General features: G+C 35.7%; 1 protein-coding gene across 5 annotated transcripts; it reads left to right on the forward strand.

Moving 5' to 3' along the window:
- The first annotated feature begins 8,035 nt into the window (after window positions 1–8,035).
- Window positions 8,036–13,320, forward strand: LOC145601351 (uncharacterized). Of its 5 annotated transcripts, none has more exons than XM_081657352.1 (5): window positions 8,036–8,169; window positions 8,451–8,628; window positions 10,060–10,272; window positions 12,451–12,670; window positions 12,956–13,320. In XM_081657352.1, exons 2-5 carry the CDS (start codon window positions 8,537–8,539, stop codon window positions 13,220–13,222), a joined length of 792 nt encoding a protein of 263 aa, XP_081513478.1. In that variant the 5' UTR covers window positions 8,036–8,169; window positions 8,451–8,536; the 3' UTR covers window positions 13,223–13,320. The 5 variants fall into 5 exon arrangements, with proteins under 5 accessions (XP_081513478.1, XP_081513480.1, XP_081513479.1 ...); XM_081657354.1 differs by having other exon boundaries at window positions 10,063–10,272; XM_081657353.1 differs by having other exon boundaries at window positions 8,065–8,229.
- Window positions 13,321–23,269: the final 9,949 nt, after the last annotated feature.

Genomic DNA, 23,269 nt, shown 5'->3' on the forward strand with positions numbered 1-23,269 from the left:
ATCGCAAGAGTTTTATCCGATTCGAATTCTTATCTTTTCTTGATTCGACCCCGCTTTTTTCCTTATAAATAGAGGTCATGTCTCCCATTTTTTAATCATCAACAAGCTTGATCATCAAATCCTTCTCTCTTCCTCTCTTTTCCACCAAAAATCATTCTCTTCTCTTTCTCTTATATTCTAAGCCTCAAACCTATATTCTTAAACATTATTCTTCCCTTAAGCACTCCAAGGAGTCCATATTGAACCCGAGGTTCCATCCTTAAACCAAGGCGTGGAAGTTTTAAATAACTGAGGGTTTGGACCAAATCAACTCTACTTTTATTTAATTATTTCAATTTGATTTATTTTTCATTGAAGTTACTAACAATTTATTCATGATGTAGCAATTTAAAACAACGCGGAATGTGAGTAATTAATTAATTTAATTACTTATTTTATTTTATATTGCTAGTATCATGATTAGGGTTATTATTTGATTTGACTAACGTTATTATTGTTATATTGCTTCCAATATTAATGTTTATTCTATTATTATTTATGATCACCATATTGCATGTTAAAGGGAATATGTAATTGAATATAACGCCTAATAATATAATTTAGACAACCGGTTTAGGTTCCTTTAATGTTGTTATTAAATCAAGGTGATCACAATATTATAGAATTATGTGTTGCATTAATATTCAACCAATTTAGCATAATAATAGTTTGGAGTAAATTGAATCTTTGTTTGCATGCCTTTGAGATCGCAGGAATACTTTTCACAATAACAATCGAGTAGAGGCCAATACGGGCGAATGCAACTCCATGACTCACTTCGTACCATCATCCCCGATCCTCCTTTTGTGATTCTGAACCATATGGAGTTAGTAATCTCATGGATTATAAACGGGGTGTAACCTTCACGGGTCAATCGGTGTTGCCTTCGTTGTCCCTTAATCGTGGTTGCCTTAAATGATCCGTGAACGGTTTACAAGTTCCTTAAAAACTTGTTGGCGGCTCCCTACTTTACTTGTCCCTTATCGTTGTCCCTAATCGTAATGTCAATTCCCACTCCCTATGAGTGCCAAGCATATTCACCACATGCTTAAACGTAGGCGCACTTCAAACGATGCCTACAGGTACATTCATTGCCAATGGGCACTCATTGCAAGTTTTTCTCAATTTTGTTGATGTCCGCTTCCTCTCTCTCTTCTAAAAGCAATGTTTTGATGATGGTCTCATTGTTTTGGCTCCCAAACGAAAAAAATTCAAACTCCCTTTTAATCCAAATCCTTTTTCTTTTCTTTGGTTTTCTTTAGTAGTTTTTCAATTTGTTTTTTATTTTGATATTTTTGTACATAACTTTTCCTACTACCCAAATATTTTTCCGAGTTGTTTTGAATAATGTCATTTTTGTAGGGCTTATCGGCGCAATTTCCCGGAGTGATATAAGCAATGAAGCTTCATTTAATTTGTTATGGACTTGCGATCTTATGCACTATTGGGTGACAAATTTCCTTCTCAACTCTTTAAATATTTGGATTGGTTGCTTAGTTTATGTTAGTTTAGGAAGAAGTTGAATGGTTCGAGGTTGTTTGCATTGGTTCTAAGGAACCTGGGATCGTTGATGTTGTTATCGAACGATCAATTGTTTGACGATTGGGACTTATTTGATTTTATGACTCGTTTGTGAATCTTTTAGATTTCTTCCTCCTTCTTTTGTTTTCCCTTTTTGTGTGACAAACATGTATATGGCAAGTGAAATGAATTTGGTTTGGAATTTGCTCGTGCATGTGGAATTGATTGCTTTTATGATGTGCCAAATGCTTTTCTTCCTAATTGTTGATGGCCTACACGGTTTGAGAGTGCTTGTGGTTGACATAGACAAATTTTAACCTAAGGTAGCAAGGTTAGAACTATTGAGGACTTTAGAACCCTTAGTTCACGGGAAAGTGGTAAGATGGTGTTGCTCTCTATAGTGAATATGAAGCTCTTTAGTTGCTATTTGCTTACTTCCTATCCCTTGTGAGGTTTAAATTGTTCAAGCCTTCATCAATCTTGTTGAGGGGCATTTAGGATCCTTTACTATGCATAGCTTAATCCTTGTGTTGTCCTCTAGCTCCTAAGATCGTGACCAAGCAACTTTATGGGAGGAAAAGGCCGGGCACCTTTTCTTTTATTTCCTTTATTCTTCTTTTTGTTTTGTTACAAATTTGGTTTTCTATTTTGCATCAACCTACTTGCTAACCAATTTGGGCCTTATTTCCCTTTCTTGTCTTAACCACATTACAAACCTAAAGGCCTATGTTATACCAACCCTTTTAGTTAGTGAAGCATTGACATGTGAGGTTTGAGATTTGAGAGTGTTGATAACTTTGTGAATTGGTTTAACTAAGGTCTTGAAAGTTGAGCTCGAAAAAGAATATGCGAAAAAGTTTGAGAGGAAAGATGCAATTCAAGAAAATCAAGTGAAGTTTCGAGAAAAAGCCAACCTTAGTTGAAAAAGGCAAGGACATCGAATAAAAGTTTTTAAATTTAAAAAAAAAAATTTTAAAAAAAATAAAAAATAATAAAAGCTTTGATGTTCTTTTCCCATAATGGTTGTAGTAATGTTGTGAGATTTGTATTGAAGGTTGTTTGTTTGAAATTAGGTTCAATTCTAAGTTTGTTCTTGAGATATGGCCACTCTTTTGCTTCACTTAGGAATTGCCACCAAATTTTCAAATTATTTTCCAACCTTTACCTTTAGCCATGACATTACAACCTTAATAAAGACCCTTTAACTTTAGAGAGGTGAGGTCAAAGACCGGTGGAGGGAGATAGGTTTCAACCCTATGGAGAGAGTATGCATAGTTAAGATGTCGGGATGACCTTATTGTTCCACATAAATATTTGTTTTTCCGGTTCCTTCGAGGAATCATGAGGAGCTAACTAGGGAGTGATTTGAAGCTAGTGGAGAGAAAGCGGACCGTCTTGGATGGGGCTAGGGCGGAGAATGAAATCACTAGTTCCCTATGCTTAGCTTAGGTTTTTCCCTCTCAACCATGAGCATTTTGGAACGTGTATCTATTCTTTGGGGCATGACTCTTTGTTAAGTCCAAATGGAGCATTTTCCGCCTTAGAGCTTGATTGGTTTTCTTAAACCTTGTCATGTTATGTTGGTCATGGTTGTATTTGCTTTTTGTTTTTGCTTTTCTTTTTCTTTTTGTTAAGCTTTGGTTTTGTCTAGAGTTGTGGGGTTAAGCTTTTAGGAAATCCTCACGAGAGCATACTCGTCCTCTAGGGCGATCTAGGAGTTTAAAGGGCTTGTCTTTAGTTGCTAAAATTGATCGTGATTCCTACGAAAGTGAGTTAGTGTACATTCTTATGTCTTTTAGTGTCTTAGCTTCCTTTGCTTGAGGACAAGTAAGAGGCAAGTGTATGTGGGGGATTTTGATGAGTGGCATTTATGCCACTCTTTTATCCTTTTTTCTCTATCGATTCTCCCCTCATTTGCACTTGTTTGAGCATTTTCAAAGTGTTTTATCTTCATTTTTGTGATGCTTTTCCTTTTCTCTTGTTTCCCACACCTTTTTCTTTCTTCATTTCTTTCCTCCTCTATTTTGCTTATGTTTGTGTATGAGTGTTTGATCAGGTTGAATGGAGAGCTTGCGTGATCTTCCTTGAGGATTCGTTCATACTTCTAAATGCATTGGAATAGGTGAAGAGTGAAGCATGAAATAATTGTGGAGAACCGGAGCAAGCATGAGGAGCGGCCGCACCATTTTGAGCCTGTCATTCCTCTTTTCACAAACACGAGGAGCGGGCGCTCACCCCTGTAGGCTCGCGCCCGCTCCTATCAGGGGGGAGCGCCCACTCCCCTGGGCTTGATGAGTTTGGCTTGACCCTTTAGAGCACCCGCTCCCCCTCGATGGAGCGGCCGCTCTCATGGGTATTCCGTACATTATTAAGCTTATTTTAGGGTAATGTGAGGGCCATATAAATACCTGCAGGATTGTAATAAGATGATTATGTAACATTTAACCCTAATTTTAGAGAGAGAAAGTAGATTATTGCTTAAGCTTCTTCATTGTATTCAACATTTAGTCAAGTTTATTTCGATCAAGGCAATAGTACCAAGTTTTCATCATTAATCAAGTTCATCTTTAGTAATCTCTAATCCTCTCTTTTAGTTTGATTTATTTGCTTTATTTTTTGCTTATTTTCATTCATCTCATTAGTTGAACTTGTTAGAATTGTTTTCATTTGTTCTTAATCATGCTTAGTTTTGTTCCTCTTAAATCCGTGTTGAGGTTTGTTATGATGTTTAATCTTCCTTCCCTAGGCTAAGTTCTTAGCTAGGGGAAGGGGGTGAAAAACATGTGTTGATATTTGATGATTGATGATGTTTAGATTGAACTCATGCCATAAATTGATGAAAGATATGATTATTGATAGCTTGAGATTATTGTAGCACATATTTGTTGTTCTCTAGTTTAAATGCATGAAAGTGATTTGAATTAGATTAAGATCATCTCTACTTTAAGTAGAGTTTTATGTATTGTGCACCCTTAATCTCTTGCCATGATTTGTAACTAATTGGATGCATGAGAGTGATCCTAATTAGACAAGACTTATTTCATTGATTTGCTTAAACAATTGCATGAAAGTGAGTTGTTTGAGTAGAACTTAGCATTCTATGGCATATCCTTCATGAAAATGATCATTGTCCATCTTTGTTTGATCATGTCTGAATCCCCCGTACCCCTAGCGTTGTTTACTCTTGATTTATTCATCTTTATCTCTCTTTGTTTATAGTTTTAGTGTCCTTAATCGAAAAAACCAACAAAAATATTCCACATTTCCTCTTGCATTAGTAATATTAATGTTTGGCGAGTGTGCTTCCTTTGTAGTTCGACCCTATACATAACCCTAGACTTGTATTAAGGTAGTTTAGGATATAAATAATTAATTTGATTAGGGTAGTAGCTTCAACGACCTACTCCACCTCGATCAGAACCGAACTTAACTTTTTATAACGTAAGAATATACCCTGTAATTTTAACAAGGAGAAGTGAACCGCACTTAATATATATGACGTGATCAACTCCAAATCCAACTCAAATACTCGAATTGACAGCTATAACTAGTGCTGTCAAATTTCAAACCGAAACCGTTTAACTGCCCGAAACTGACCGACCCAAATGAGAACCGAACCGATTAAAAACTGATTTTTTTGAAACCGAAAACCGACCCTAACCGTATTTTAGTAAACCCGAAACCGAATCGACCCGATTAATGTTAAACCGTATAAGAACCGAACCCGTTAACAAACCAAACAAAATATAAACCGAACTGAAATAAAACCGAACCGAAAAAGAACCGAATTGTATCTAACCCGAAACCGATTCCAACCCGAAATCGTTTAAACTGGCAAAAAAATCGTTTACACCGGACCGTTAGCAAACTGCTACCCGTTTGCAGTGAACCTTTTAAAAACCGAACTGATTGTAAACCAAACTGGTTATAAACCGAACCGCTTCTAAATCGAACCGTTTACCACTACAAGAAATCAGGCAAATAACGACGGATTTTCGACAGAATTCCGTCGTAATCGGTTGTCGCAATACCCTTTGTCGGAAAATCAGCCTTTTCCGACGTCGGAAACACTATTCCGACGGAAAAGGGTTCGTCGGAATAGATTTTCAAGCTCAACAAAGTCCGTCGGATTGTATTCCGCCGGAAATTCCGTCGGAACATTCTGATAAAAAAACAAAAAAAAAAAAGGGTCTGCCCCGCCACCACTCCCTTCTAAAATCACCTTAACACCACCGCAACAAACCCCACCCTCCACTAAAACCACTACCGTAATTCACCCTACCCACCACCGCAATTCTCCATAACCCGACTTACAAAGACCCACCACCACAACCCATAACCAACCCAGATCCATCTACCTAACCCTAACCCAAAGCCAGATCCACCAACCTAAACCTAACCCAAACCGTAACCCACCCACCAAACCCAAACCCAAACCCCAACCCAGATCTACCCAACTAAACCAAAACCTGATTGAACCCTAACTAAAATATCACAAAAATTCCGACCAAAAAAAAAAAAAAAACACAAAACATAAAAAAAAATCCCCAAAACCCAAACTTCAATAGTGACCACCATAGATTTCTAAAAAAATCCGAAAAGGACAATTAAAATAAAAATTAAGAAAAAAAATAGATACATACTTGAATTTGATCACTCAAAACCTCGGAATTGGGTTTACAAGGCCAAATTCGACCATGAAAACTCTTGATCTAGAGTTTTCATTGTCGAATTTGACCTTAAAACCGTCGTTTTGCACCATTGATGTTGATGTAGAGTCTGTGTTGGTGTTGTTCACGACGGTGTTGTGGCATCTGGTGGTTGATAGTGTTGGCGGTGGTAGTATAGTCGATGGCGGCGTGGTAAATCAAAAGAGGGGGGAAAAAAGATAAGGAAGATGAGAAAAGAGAGAGGCGAGAAGAAGAAGAAGAAGAAGATGAAAGAGAAAGGGTTTCAAAAGGGTTTAATGTAAATCTAACCATTGATTTTTTAATCTATGGTTGAGAGTGGTGATCCGTGTGTGTTGTGGTAGAAAAAATCTAACCATTGATTTTTTAATCTATGGTTGAGAGTGGTGATCCGTGTGTGTTTGTGTGTTATACATTCATCTACAAAAATATTATTCCCTCAATTCTTTAGTATTTTTTTGCCCCATTTGATCGGGATCAGTGCCCAAGACACGTATTAAAACATCTACTAGTGTATCTTTATTTATTTTCATATACGTAAAAATTATAAAAACGTTATATTAATAAAATGTATAAATAGATAAATTTAAAAAGATCACTAATAAGTCTATAACTTTGTACTAATACAAAAGAATAACGATGATACGAATATTTAACTATGAGATGGTTAGATGCCATGTGTTAATAATGTGTACATATGATCGATTGAACTAATCAATATTACCTTGTTAATTAGTCATTAGTGTCTTCTTTCATTATACAAATCAAAGCACTTTGTAATATCTTCATAATTTCATGAAAATATACAAATCAAAGCACTTTGTAATATCTTCATAATTTCATGAAAATATCTTCATAATTATCAGTCTTGTTGACTAATCAAGTATCGAATTACCAAATTGCAAATTTCCATTTCACAAGAAGTCAAGAACTCATCAAATCATGATTATGATACTATGTGTAGTATATAAATGATTAAATAAGAAGCATATAATAACCTAATTGTAAAACAATAATACAATAATACACTAACTCTTATAATCTACTTCGTAATAAACTAGTAAAATCAGTATGACTAAACTTGAAACAGAACATAATATGTATTTATAAAATCAATGAGAATTTGTTTATAATATGATGCCTAAATAAGAAATGATTCGCGACTTGCCGACTTTATATAAAACTTGTGAACGCAAAAGGTTAGCAAGTACTATCAAATTTCAAACCAAAACCATTTAACTGCCCGAATCCAAACAACTCGATAAACAATTTATATTTTGAAACCGAAAACCGACCCGAACCGTAATTTAGTAAACTTGAAATGGAACCGATATGAATAACGTTAAAGTTGTTAAACCATCGAAGAACCGAACCAGTTATAAACTGAACTGAAAAAGAACCGAACCAGTTATAAACTGAACCAAAAAAGAACCGAACTGCTTCTAACCCGAAATCGTTTCCAACCCGAAACTGTTTGAATCGGGATAAAAACCGTTTACACCGCACCGTTAACAAACCGCAACCCGCCTGCACCGAACCGTTTACTACCCGGACTGTTTACAACCCGAACCGAATTAAAACCGCTTAAGAATAAACCGAAACCGAATCGAACCGATAACTATTTAAACCGAACCAAAACCGACCCGTGAGACAATTAAATCGATTCCAAACCGACCCGATTAACTACCGAACCGATTTCAAACCGAACCGAAACTGAACTGTCAAACCGTTTTGACAGTGCTAGCTATAACCTATGATGTCTCGTAAAGTCGTAAGAGTCATAACCCCAAAATCCTAAAATCTCTACAGTTTCATCGGTTAGGGTTCGGCACCAACACTTGACTGTTGAAACCATTCTCCTCTCTCATCTCTCTCAACCCTCCCCTGTATTTAGGGAAGCCGCTCGATCACATACTTTCAGGTGCTACTTAATTTTCCTCAACATCTTCACATGCTATTTACCCTTTATTTTCAATCAAAGGTTAATCAAATTAAGCATGATTTTCCTACCTTTTTTATTGCTTTTAATTCCTTATTCATATCAATTTTTATTATGTTGTGATTAATCAATTATATCAAATTCGATTAGTTTGCTGATTGGGTTTCTTCCATTTTTTTTGGTTGCACGGATTATTTTCGCTATTGGATTGTGTTGTGATAAATTTTGCTAATTGGGTTTCTTCCATTTTTTTGGTTGCACAGATTATTTTTGCTAGTGGATTGTGTTGTGATAATTTCTGAACATAATCCAAAAACCCCATTAAAGAAGGAACAAGTGAGGAATTGTGATGGGAAGAGATTTATCTCGGTCGAGATCGCCATCGAATTATAGGCGTAGTAGAAAAAGTCATAGGGGAAGAAGCCCGTCGCCTTATAGCAGGTGACCCCGTTCAATCCCTCCCCAAAATCCCCTTCCCATAATCACCATTTTTGTAGGTTTAAATTTTGGATTGATCATACTGTTATTGGTGAATGTAGATTAATTTGTAATGCACAGTGTTTTTCAAACTGTATATCACAACCTTGTACAGTTTATTTAATGCGCCTATATATTTGAGGGTGGAGCTTATGGACCAATCGTCTCTAACTACTAAGATTGAAATACTAGGTATACATATGAATCGCGGAGCTGCCTTGTTATAATAAATAAATAAATAAATAAATAATGGAGAAAAGGTCATTGAAATCGGGCCAAAGTGCAAGTATGTATACGAGTAATGTCAAAATGTATTTTAATTTCACAAGCTACTTTTCGTTTAATATATTTAGTGGAGGCATGGAACTTAGTCTTAGTGCTTGCTTGGATGACAAAAGAAAACGGAGTTTTTTAGGAAGTTGAGAAGACGGTGTTGTTTGGTTGTTTAAAACATGGTAATTTGAACTTTCTAGGAAATTATATTTCCTACATATTGGAGGAAATACCTACCTAGGTCCCCCTTGGTAAGTGGAAATTCCCATTGGAAGTTAAACTCCCCGTGGTCAACCAAACAAAACTTAGCATTTCCTAGGAATTGCTAAAACTTAATAGGAAAAAGTTGTATCCTATGTTCAACCAAAGAAGCACTAATATAAAAGCTATCTTCACAAGAGTTGAGCTTGATTATTGGCCATTTAGTCTTCGTTTGTTCTTCCGTTCTTGTTAACCTTTTTTAGTTGAATAAACTATTTCTCTTTTGACAGTTTTGTGTTAATATCTAAACATGATGTTTAGAATCTTATATTTAGGTTGAAATACCCTTGCTGAGACAATTTAATTGCTGTGTTGTGTTCCTTGTTTATTATGAGTTACGTAATAATTGGATCCTAGCTGCAGAGCTTCCATGTTCTATAAAGGTATTGTTGTCTTGTTTTTGATTTCCTGAGATTTCTTGCATTGTTGATTACTGCTGGCTGTGTAATTTGTCCAGTAATCTTCAATTTTGCTTAATTAAGGTCAATCCTGTCATTTGCTTTCCTGTGAACTTGTGAAGATTGTCCGTCTCCTTCTAAAGGAGATTTAATTGTTAGAATGTTCTAAGAATAGGATACAATGCTTTCCTTGTAAGTCTTGAGAGAAGTTGCTTCCCATTATTGGGAGGTGAGCAGGTAATATGTGCTGCTGGCTTTACTTTGTTCCACCATTGTGATTAGCGACATCATGTGATTAAAGATGGAGCACCACAAAGATTTTTGTTTACATTTTAATGAGGTAAAGACAAGTGCTTTTTGGAATAATCGTGATTGGGAGTGTCGGCACCTTTACTCTTCATCTAGTATTGCATCATTTACAGGCATTAGATTTTCTCTCAACAGTCTTCCTTTTATCCTACAGAAGAAAAAATTCTATCTCCCCTCGTCGCCACAAAAATCGTTCTCGCACCCCAAGGCGCCATAGAAGTCGTTCAGCATCACCTAGACGTTATAGACGGCGACGAAGTAACAGCACTTCGTTGTCTCCGGTACGCAAATCTCCTAGTCCAAGCCTTGACTCAGTAGAGCAGAAAAATGCCAATGAGAAGTTGAAATTAGAAGAAGAGAAGCAAAGGTATATATTGAAATTTCTTTAATCAATATGATTTTTTCCCCCTTTTCATATGATAGTTTAAGTTCTAATTGTCATTGTAATCTACAGTATGTCTTTGGAATCTGAATTTGACTTCAGAGGTTGTATTAGATTCTGCTTACTTATAATCTTTATATTCTTTAATTACATTTTCTTTGTGTCTTCTGTTTGTTCATTTGTATAATGTTTATATTTTGGGTTTTATGGTATATTTTGATAGATATATATTTGAAATGTGAACTGAAGGTACATTTGTAAATTAGTACCCTTCTTCATATTGATTAATCTGTTATGTTGAGAGGTACTGAAAAGGTGGAAATCAGAGTTGCAATGATACTACTCGCTCCAGTCTGTCATATGGTAACAGATCATTGAACCGAGTTTGTAATCTAGCGTAAATTGCATACACAATATATCCTTGCTTATACACATACATACTATGTATGGAGCTGCCAATCTTATGAAAATGCCTTCCAAAGCTTTCTCCCATCCCCCGGGCTTACTCTACCCCGAATGCGCCCAAAACTGTCTGAAGTTGATTTTCACTATAGTGGTGTTCTGTAACCAAATGTTGGTTTATTTTAACATTACGACATATATAGTATTAATGAATCTACTGATATATGGATGTCTAAATAGTTGTTAGGGTATCATGGTTTTTTCTTACGAAGGTTGATAAACTTGATATTCATATTTCCATTCTTGATCCTACATCCTAGCTATATTTATGTGATTATTATAATTCTTCAAATTATTATTGGGTTAATTGATTTTTATGTATTGAATGGTGGCCCTTGTAATGTTGTTAATCTGAAGTCTAAACAGATAATGAAATCTTCATTTGATGAAGAGGATGTTATGCATAGCTGTAAGTGTATAGTGCATTCCTTTTTGCTGTTGAGGGAACTTCATCAAGGCTTAACATAGGATATTTTGTCAGCCTGTGTAATTCACATATGAACCGTTCCTGAATATTCAAATGATGCAATTCTAGCATAGAAGATGGATACACTTCCTCCATTTCATGATAATTGCATATCTTCCTATTTAAGGAAGTTTCAAAGTAATTGCACCACTGCTTTATTTGGTAATTTGTAATTTTGTTCACTTTATCTCTCATTATGTGGGTCCCTCTTTTTATCTCTGTATTTTTCCTCGTCAAATCCTCCCCCATGTTGCATTTATTTTGGAACTGAAGAAATGTTACTTTTTGTTGTAGGCAAGAGTCTTGGTTTTGAATTGGATTTGTCTTTATATGCTTCATAGCTGTGAGTAGTAGTATACACCTGTACATCTTTTTCCTTTCTCCTCCTTTATTTTTGCTCTCTTAGGTTTGATGTGCTGTAGGCGACAAAACAATATGTTTCTGCACGTAGGTCATTAAAAACTGGTACTGTGCATGTAGAAAAGATTTTTTTTTTTTTTTTAATTTACTAGACAAAGATGGTATATATCTTCTACCTTATTTTTTCGTAAAAAGAAAAAAATTAAGAATAAAAATTATGTGAAATAACTAATCCAGTGAACCACATCCACCATTGTGACAATTTGAAATCAGCCAGATTAATCAATAATGAAAGATGCTGACTTGGATTGGATCATGCTGATGTCTTGGTGGTCTTATGAACTGGTTGTTGTCTGAATTACCCCACTTTATCAAGTTTGAATTCTTCGAAAGTATTGGGTGACTATTTGTTTAACACAGATATACAGATATTTAAGGTTTGAATTTAAATATTTTTATGATTAGTTTTCAAGTGCAGCAGGTCACTTGACATTCTCCTCCACAGGCTTTTCTGAAGGAAGATACTGCTTTGTTTCAACTTGTTATATTTGATGATCCATTGGCTGCCTCCTTTATCTACTGTACACAAGTTTTGTCATTGTTTGGATCTGGATTCAGTTAGAGGTATGCCTTAAAAGCGTAAATATAATATAAAGGTCAGTTTGCCATTCATTGGTTACAGAATGGAAAAGGAGAGCAACCAAAAAAACTTGTTCAATTAGTTTCTTGATGACTAACAGTAGACTTTTTTAGCAGCCCTGCCACGTTGTAGACGATGTTTGGCAATTGGTTGTATAGACAGGCAAGGTGTGTCCGCTTCTGTGCCATATTGCTATGATATTTGTAATTAATACCCTTTTCCCCCTTCCCAACAGGCGTCAGCAGGAAGCTGAGTTAAAACTAATTGAGGAGGAAACTGCTAGAAGAGTGGAGGAAACAATTTGTAAAAAAGTTGCTGACAGCCTGAACTCCGAGGAGATCAAGCTAGAAATACAGAGGCAGTTGGAGGATGGTAGAAAGAAATTACATGAAGAGGTTGCTGCTGAACTCGAGAGAGAAAAGCTAACTGCTAAACTTGATGCTCAGCGGAAAGAGGTAAAGTAAATTAAATTGATTTATTCTTTTTATTTTATTTTTTTTATTTTTTTTAAAATTTATATTATCTTTTTTGTGGTTCTGGAGTTCTGGGGGTGAGAAACATGCTTTGTGAGGTAAAAAGTAGTAAGATTTTGCTGTCTATGTTAGTCGTTTATTAGGTACTTGTGCACTTTTAGGAAATTCTGTAAGTATGGTGGTTTCCAGGCTTCCAGCCAAGTCTCTCCTTATCAATAAATAGAAAACAGTAGGCCCCATATACTTGACAGTTCTCGCTGCTTGCAGGAACAAGCTCGAAAGGAGAAAGAAGAACTTGAAAAGATGCTGGAAGAAAACCGGCGGAGGCTTGAGGAAGCTCAGAGAATGGAAGCATTAGAGCAGCAGCGAAAGGAAGAGGAACGATATCGGGAATTGGAAGAGATGCAAAGACAAAAGGAAGAAGCTATGCGGAGAAAGAAACAACAAGAGGAGGAAGAACGGGCAAAACAGATGAAGTTACTTGGCAAGAACAAGTCAAGGCCAAAATTGTCATTTGCCCTTAATTCTAAATGAGCAAATTTCTGATGTATGGAGAGTTACAATTTAATTTTATGCCTTCTGTAACATATAAGATGAAATTTTGGTGCTCAATTATGTCTCGTTTTTTGTTATATTCGTTAGCATGAAAATTAACATAGGAAACTCCTTGTGATTAGGCCTGTTTAATGGGCTGTGTTGGTTCGGGTCTACAGGTAAATTCGTAGTGGAAAAGTCTACCTCGAGTTTACCGGTGGCTTTCTCACTCACTCCGGACATCCGGAAAGCCTGAAACCATAGGGCTTCTGATCATGGAAAATAATATAAAAAATAATTGAATCTACAGGTATAAAAAATAATCAGTAATTAAAGTAACCTTACCATACTAGTTTTCATTCTTTATAAATCAATAAAATAAAGTATCATAAAATAATTGAATCTTTAAGGTTAGAGTTAAGTTACATATTTCGAATGTGTACTTTGAATACTGCATTATGAATAAATTGTTATTAAATTTTAATAAAATAATAAACTCGAAAAATTAAATTAAAATCCCCTCAAGATAGTACCTTTTATACCTTGATTAGCTGGATTAACACGTTTGGGAATATGATTGAAAATGATAGTCATATATATCCATGTTTCTTAGCAGCCTGCCCACATCAATAATCAAAGTAGCAAGTTCATGATGAATATGCTTAGGTTCCTTATTCAACATTCCTTTGATAGCTTGAGCATCTGTTTCCACCTCCAGAAATTGAACAAGGATGGCTCTTGCAAAATTGATACCTTCACGCAGAGCATAAAATTCCGCAACTAAAGCAAAAGTTGCATTGTACTTGCTAGAGAACCCAAAATACCATTCTCCCTTGTCTATTCTGAATACTCCTCCACCCCCAGCTTCCTCAGCATTTTTCCAAGCCCCATCAGTATTTAACTTTTAAAAACCTACTATTGGTAGCTTCTAGTTTAAAATGGCCGAAGAGGAAAACTGACTATCACCCATTAGCCCCCTCCCTTTATCATTGCCATGCAGCACAAAAGTATTGATTTGATAATCAATTATAATCTATTAAAAACATAATTACAATTGTATATCTCATTGTTAAAAATAAACCATTTCTTAATTTCCAGATATGCCACATTCCCATTGAGAATATTGATTACTATTTTTGAGTTTGGGATAAAATTAAACTTCAACCAAGCATTCCAATCACAATTCATGAAAATGCTGTAATTGAACTATGGAGGTGGCTTAACTTTTTTAAAAATCATTTTCCATAAGATGATGGAGGAGGTGCAATCTCTAAACAAATGAATGAAAGTCTTAGGTTGAGAATGACATCTTGTGCAAGTGCTATCAAAGTTTGGAATTTTTTAAAAGCAAGAAGGGAAGCTGTTGGGAGAATTTAAAGAATGCAACTCCACATGAACATTCTATATTTGTAAGGGGCTTTCATTTTCCAAAATGTTTTCCAGTTAAAAGAAAATGGAGAAGGACTAGTGGTCTAAAAATAACTTGATTTGAGATGAAAGCACCTGAAACATGATGTTGCCATTGAATTTGATAAGGATCAATGATAAAGAGAGGGGTACAAATTAAAGAACGAGAGAAATTATATGAGGTGGAAGTAAATATTTGATATTATCAATATATTTACCATTTTCCATTCCTTATAATACTAGAATTCTCCAGTAACCTTTAGAATCAGGGACCTCAGAGGACAATATTTTATAAAAAGGGGCTTCACCAACCCAGTGATGATACCTGAGACTTACCATTTCCTATTCTAACAATCAAGCCTTTAGCAAGAATGGCTCTTCCCTGCAAAATATCCCTCCAAATTGGTGATTGAAAAGAGTTAGGAATACAGTGAAGAAGATTGGATCTTGTAAAGTGCTTATCCTTTAGAATTTCACCCAACTTAACTTAGCCATGAAGCAAAGATTCCATTCCTTCAAAGATCTCATCCCTAGACCCCCTAAAGCAGTAGGAAGAATAATATTACCCCATTTAGATTTGGGAGTGTATCTAAGGGAATTAGTCCTATTCCAAAGGAATCTCTTATATTGCTTTTAAGATTAACTAGAACAAAAGAAGGAAGAAGACCAGTCCGTATAGCATGAAGAGGGTAGGAGTTAAGAACAGATTTGATCAGAGTACATCTTCCAACCATATGCAGCAGCTTTGCTTGCTAACCTTTAATCTTATCCAGAGACTTGGTTAGCAAATTCCAGTAATCATCTTTCTTAAGCTTATTAGGACTGATATTGACACCTAAGTACTTGCCAAAGGAACATGAACTAAAACTTAGCTATAGTAGCAATAATATGAGATCTAATAGCAAATTCCATTTTAGCTGGAAAGATAATGCCGGATTTAAGATCATTAATTCTTAATCCTGAAAAGGGTCCAAATTGAGCAAGAATATATAGCATAGCTTGGAGATTGGAGATAGTAGCTGAACCAAACAGGAACACATCATCAACATATAAAAAGATGTGAAAGACTATAATTTTTCGAGATTTTAAGAGGCTTCCACTCTCTCCTGGCTACACTATCCTCTATTAACAAAGAAAGTCTTTCCATACATAAAACAAAAATGTATGAAGAAAGACGATCACCTTGCATTATACCCCTAGAAGGTTTGAAACTATCAGTCACCTCACCATTCCAAAGCACTGAGATTGAAGTAGAATTGACGCCGCAATTCATAATTAAATCAATAGTAGTCTGAGGAAACTTATGATTTTGAAGAGTATTAGAAATGAAGGACCACTCTAAACAATCTTAGGCTTTGGTCAAATCTAACTTCAATGCCATTACATTCTTACCCTTCTTGGATTTATGGAAAAGGTGAGCTACTTCCTTAATTAGGATAATGTTATCTTCCATACATCTCCCTTGAATGAAGCTAGTGATATGTCCATTTTATATAGTATTTTACCCCCGTACCTTGGTCGTAATTAGTAGTGCTTTTGGCTCTCTAGAGCCACTTTTATTACTAATTGGTGTTTTATAGTACGTGTTTTCGTAGTTTTAGTTGAGTTTTGTAGGGAATTGCACCTTTGGAGCATTTTCCCGGGATTATATGGGGAAACTACGAGCATTGGAGGAGCAAGACCATCTTTCGTAGCCCAAGATTGGTTAGAGTCATCAAGCCAATGATTTAGGGCTCGACTTATGGGAAGATGAGGCATTGGACCAGATTATTAAAGCCCAAACGAGGAGTCCAAGTGGCCCAAGTGTCACCGCCCGGTGGCCGGTGCAAGGGGCTCCGCTTGACCGGGCAGTAGAAGAACAAAGACCGCAGCAGCCCTTCGCCCGAAGGCGCGCCTGATTGGGCGCGAGAAGTGAAGCCCACAAGAAAAAGGCGGGCCCGATTGGGCGTTGCCTCGCCCGATCGGGGCGCGTGTTTCTGGAAGGAAGTTTAAGCTTTGTTTAAGTTGTTTTAACTTTGGATTTTCTAGCTTAGTATAAATACGCTTTTGTTAAGCGAGTTTAGTATTCTTTTCACCTTACTCTTATTCTTTTCTCCCTTCCCTTACTCTCTTTTTCTCTCCCTCTCTCTCCTCTTAAACTCTTTGTATTATTTTCTCTCTCTACAATTCTTAGTTTAATTCCATCTCTTGTTTCCCTTTTACTTTGGTAACGATTTCTTCTCCTTTAATCTCAGTTATTTATTTTATTCCTTCTATCATGTCTTGTTTAATTGCTTTGTTTAGTTTAGATTTAATTATGTGTGAGTAGTTCTCTTTCTAGGGTTGTGGGGATCCATAAATAATATGAAGGGGTAATTTATTATTGTTAATTGTCAATGCTTGATATTAATTTCCTATTGATTGGTTTAATGCTATGCGGTTAGATTTGGCCAGATTTAATTCGTATGAGTTTAGCAATATTAATTCGAGATTCGAGAGATGAGAATTGATATTTTGGCTTAGTTTTAATAGGCAGGTTAATTTATAAATGGTTAAGTCGAGATTTGAGAGATGAGATTTAATACCGGTAGATGAATTCTGTGATTGTAATACGTAGTGAAAGCCATTTATGATCAAGTTAATTGATGCATTGATGATTGACTATTATTGATCATTGGCATTGCATGATGATTTCTTATTGAATTGTGTTAACGCTTTACATCGAATTATGAATCGAGCAGATGTGATTTGTTTGTAAAAGTATAGCATATTGAATTGATGAATCAAGCATATGTTAATTTGATATTAAACGCTATTTTCAATATGAACTTAGATCTAATAAATTACGAGAGCCTGTTAGATCTATGTTAATTAATAAATTACGAGAGCCTGTTAATCATGTTATATATGCAATGTTAATTGTTGATTGTTATGTTTTACCCTGGAGTATTATTTATTGGTGAACCTATGCCCTATGTCTTTAATTCATTGATTTTTCTCTATCCTTAACTCTTCCCTAATTTTACCCTTCATAGTATAGTTTTCCCTTTTACAATAATATTTTGGTTACTTAATAATTTAGATTATATTAATTAATTAGAAATAAAAAGACTTGTTTCCCTATGGATTCGACCCTTCTTCCCTATCTATATTTAGTTAGTGGTTTTAGGAATTACTTTTGATTAGGCGATACGACTTTAGCCTATCAAAATTTGGCGCCGTTGCTGGGGAAACGGTTTTATTTTTATTTGTGATTGTTCTTGTAGTCTAGATTAATTTCTTTCGTCTAGAGAATGTAAGATCTTTGGGACAGTTCTCATATTTGTCGTCTAGTTCTTTGTTTATGCCCAGGTGTTCCAGATCAGGTTACATTCCATTCGATCCCGAGATCGAGCGCTCTTTTCATAGACAAAAGAATTTCTACAGGAAAATACTGGCAAGTTTAGGTGGTGATATTCCTAGAGACCCTCCGTCTGATTCTAGTGATTAAGAAACTTCTTCAGAACTAGAATTAGAGATGATAGGAGGACCCCCTAAAAAGCTCAGCGATTATTCGCAGCCGTCTTTGACGCACTTTCCCCACCTTTCTCCTATTCCAGATCTCGAGGGAGTACGGTTCGAGATCAAGCCCCAGTTCATTACGATGATAGAAAGGAAGCAATTTAGTAGAGCTAAGGGTGAAGACCCAAATCTTCATATTGCCGACTACTGTCAATATTGTAATACCATAAGGCAAGCTGGGGTCAACCAAGACCAAATCAGGGAGATTCTTTTTCCTTTCTCTTTAAGTGGAAAAGCTAAATTATGGTTTAATGGTTTAAATAGAACTGCCCTTGGTATTACTAACTGGGAGACTCTTGTTTTAAATTTTTATAATAAATATTACCTTGCAGAGAGAACAACTTTATTGAGAAGTGCAACTCAAAATTTTTACCAAGAGCCGGATGAAACATTATATGATTCTTGGGAAAGATTTAAAGATCTGCAGATAGAGTGCCCCCATCACAATTTAGCACAGTGGTAGTTGATTCAAGCTTTCTACAATGGGATTGGAAATTCATCTAGAACAATTCTAGATTCTGCAGCTAGTGGGAGGTTTATGAACCTTAATGTTGATGATGCAGGTCAAGTTATCGAAGATATGGCAATCCACAATTCCCAATATAGGAATCCTAGAGGATTTGCAAACAAGGGGAATCACCACGTTGATCCAGTATCCTTTTTGCAAGCTCAATTAACCTTTATCTGTCAGAAATTAGATAATCTTAGTACTGTTAATGCTAATGTAGCTAATGTTTCTGCAATTAATAATAATTCTAACGATGCTTTTTGTGAAAATTGTGGAATTGTAGGTCATTGGGAACAGGAGTGTAGGAGTTCCATGGAGCAGGTTAACGCTTTTCAATCCACTAAGCAGAATAACCCATACCCCAATACCTATAATCCTAGGTATTGGGATCATCCATACCTTTCCTATCAAAGCACCAATGTACAGAACCCTTCACCTCCACAACAAACACAACAAGCACAACCATAGCCACAACAGAAATACTACTATCCCAACTCTGGCCAGAATTCCCAACCACAAACTCCTTCACCTAATGATCCTGCTTTGTCAGAAATAAAAGCAATGTTAGGTAGTATGCAAAAGCATATAGAGAGTAGAGATGCGCAAATTGATCAGATCCTAGCCCATAATAAAATCACAGATAGTAAAATTGCGCAAATTTCTTCTACTCTGCAAACCCGCCAGCAGGGAATCCTACCATCGCAACCAGTACAACCTACGGATCAGGCGTTCGCAATTACCCTCCGGAGTGGTTCACTCTACAATGGGCCTCTTATGCCCAAAGAAGATGAACCTGTTTTAATAGAAATTGCATATCCTAACTCAGTTATACCTAATGTTATTAACATTAGCCCTGCAGGGCTACAAGGTAGTACTAATATTTCTGATGTTGCATTGCAGCGTAAAACTCCAGGGAAGGTTGTAACTCAAGATAAGGGTAATGATGTTCAAAAACAAATTATCAAACTACCATTCCCCAATTGACATTTGAAGACTAAAGTGGATAAGCAGTTTGGTAAGTTCCTGGAGATGGTGAAAGTTTGCAGGTAACAGTTCCCTTTATAGAGTTAATTACACAGATTCCTGCATATGCAAAATTTACGAAAGAAATATTGACTAGGAAAAGATCTATTACTGAGTTAGAGACTGTTGCTTTTACTGCAGAATGTAGTGCCGTACTACAAAATAATTCTCCACCCAAACTAAAAGATCCGGGTAGTTTTTCTATTCCTTGTCATATTGGCAATCTTAAGATTGATAGTGCATTATGTGATATGGGTGCTAGTGTTAGTGTCATGCCATTGTCTGTGTGTTCAAGCTTAATATGGGTAAATTAAAATCTACTAATATTACTCTGCAAATGGTCGATCATTCTTTTAAATACCCTTTAGGTGTCTTAGAGGATGTGCCTGTTAGAGTAGGTAAATTTCATATACCTGTAGACACCTAAAAATGTCTCCCCAAAACCAAACCCTATGATGAACAACCTTTCACCGCCATTATTGGTCGGGTTGAGTATTTAACCTTTGAGTGCTTAAATCCATGTTTCCATTTCATAAACCAACCCAATTCCTAACCTATTTCACCAACCATAACTTATTTTCCTCATTTCGTGCCTTTAAACCCAAAATAATTAATTTCGTGTCCATTAAAATCATTCATTTCGAGTCCTTTTTATAAAAATGTTTAGACCAGTTTATTTTGGTCCATAATCTGGGTCCAATGATTAAATATTTAGATGGGGCTTTAAAAGAGTTTTCCAATGATGTAATATAAGCCCAAATCCGAGTTATAACGAATAAGTTATGGCCAAAATACCAAACTGAGTCTAAATCAAACCTAAGCCCACCTTACCTACGATGTGGAGGGTCCAAAGGATTTAATCCCACTCCTAATCCAATTAGGATTAATTGGAAGCTTCTATGAGTTTCTAAAATATCTTTATTATCCTTTTTGAAACGATAAGATTAAAGCATTTGAAATTGAATAAAACTTTTCTTTTTGAAAGTCCTAATTCTATTCGAATTGAAAGACGTTCAAAGATTGTCAGATATTATTTCCATGATTCACAGTTTTTCTCTAAATCATACATGGTTGGATAGATCTTGAAATTATCTTTCCAATGATATATTATAATATGAATTCCGAGCTATAACGAAAAAGATATGATTGAAATACAAAACTCTATCCAAAACTGACACCGTCTCACTATTTCGGCCATATCTTTTATTCTTCAAAATATTTTAATCTGATTCTAATTGAGTTAGAAAATAGACATCAAGATCTTTCCAAATATATCTTATTCATCTTATTCCGATTTTTGGATCAAAAGATATGATAAAAACAAAAACCGCAAAAACTGCTGTCTATGGCAAGAGTTTTATCCGATTCGAATTCTTATCTTTTCTTGATTCGACCCCTCTTTTTTCCTTATAAATAGAGGTCATATCACCCCCTTTTCAATCATCAACAAGCTTGATCACCAAATCATTCTCTCTTCCTCTCTTCTACACTAAAAATCATCCTCTCTCCCTACACCAAAAATATTCTCTCCTCTCTCTCTTGCTCTAGCCTAAACTCTAGCCACCCTATTCTCTCATTTTATTTCCCTTAAGCACTCTAAGGAGTCCATAAAGTACCCGAAGTTCTATACTTAAACCAAGGCGTGAAAGCAATTTAAAGGAACGCGCGGAATGTGAGTAATTAATTAATTCAATTACTTATTTTATTTTAAATTGCTAGTATCATGATTAGGGTTATTATTATTTTTTACTAACGCTATTATTGTTGATATGCTTCCAATATTAATGTTTGTTCTATTATTATTTATGATCACCATATTGCATGTTAAAGGGAATATGTAATTGAATATCACGACTAATAAGATAATTTGGACAACCAGTTTAGGTTTCTTTTTAATCTTGTTATTTAATCAAGTGATCACTAATATTTTAGAATTATATGTTGCATTAATATTCAACCAATTTAGCATAATAATAGTTTGGAGCAAATTGAATATTTGTTTGTATGCCTTTGAGATCGCAGGATTACTTTTCAATATAAGAATCGAGTAGAGGCAAATTCCATGACTCACTTCGTACCATCATCCCCGATCCTCCTTTCGTGGTTCCGAACCATATGGAGTTAGTAATCTCATGGATTATGAATGGGGTATAACCTTCACGGGTCAATCGTTGTTGCCTTTCGTTGTCCCTTTTTGTGGTTGCCTTATAATGATCCGTAAACGGTTTACAAGTTCCTTAAAAACTTATTGGCGGCTCCCTACTTTCCTTGTCCCTAATCGTATGTGTCAATTCCCACTTCCTATGAGTGCCAAGCATATTCACAACATGCTTTTAACGTAGGCGCCTACAATTTGGCGACTCCACTGGGGAGGATTCTTGGTTATTTATCGATTTGAGTGATTGGTATTTAATTGAGATGAGTGGATGAGACTTGAAAGATTCTTGAATTATATTCCTGAGATTTAATTGGCATTGTCACATATGCATATGCATTTTAGGTCACCTATTTTTCCACAATAGTACGTGTTTTACATATGTGGATAGCCCGGGGGATTTAAGCTCTATCAACCCAAAAACGCTCATGGCAATAAGGGTTCATCCGAGTTTCTAAATCCACCCAAACCATGGAGTCGAGTTTGATTTCATCACGAACTCGTGGAGCCGCCCGTTGGCATACACCCTCAAGGGAGGCTGCCTTGCTAACGCGTCCAAACTCTTAACCATGGTACCCTTTGACACCCAAATAAGCTTGACCATAGTGGAACATAGATCTTGACTTTAGGTTGCGAACTTCATTGCATCATTCGTGACAATGTGCTTATGTGTGCATATATTTATATATTTATTTATTTATTTATTTTTTCTTTCTTCTCTTTTTTTCTTTATCAAACTCCTTTTCCTTTTATTAGAGTCGAGTCATAGATTTTTTTATTTTAATTTGAGTCAACCCGGATTTTTATTCCTGTATCCTGCATAAGAGTCAACTTGTTTTGGTCATAGCCACAGTTTTAGAAAGAGTTACATGTCGTGCCACCTATGGATCTGTAGCCCCGAGTTTTATCTTTTATTTGGCGTTGGTTTCGCCACAATCAGAGTCACAGAACAAAAGTTATAACCGATATACTTTAGCTTGTCCGGTTTAGGTGTCTTTTTAGTGTGCAACCTCTTATTTTTATTTTTTCTTTTTGTGTCAAGCTAGTCTTAGCCAAGTCCTTTAATCCGTGTCAACTCGTATAACATAGGATTATAGATTTTTATTTATTTATACCCATGATTCCTAAATCTTCTAGAATTCCACTCGTCTTCCTAGTTTCTTGTGATTATTGTGCTAACCTTAACATGTGTTCTTTGTCTTTGATTGTGGTTGATCTTATTTATGACTAACGATTGCCAATGGACCGTTTTCACCTAGTAAATAGCATAAACATTAAAATTGGACAAAATTAATCAAGTTAGTTTGTCTTTTAGTCTTTCGTGCTATTTGGTCATTTGTTTTTCACAACATCCTCATGTCTAGTCATGCAATCATACCACGAGTCTTATAAACTCACCTAATCATACATGTTG

Source organism: Chenopodium album, chromosome 21 (assembly GCF_948465745.1).
Source record: "Chenopodium album chromosome 21, dcCheAlbu1.1, whole genome shotgun sequence".
In the NCBI taxonomy this organism is placed as follows: domain Eukaryota; kingdom Viridiplantae; phylum Streptophyta; class Magnoliopsida; order Caryophyllales; family Amaranthaceae; genus Chenopodium; species Chenopodium album.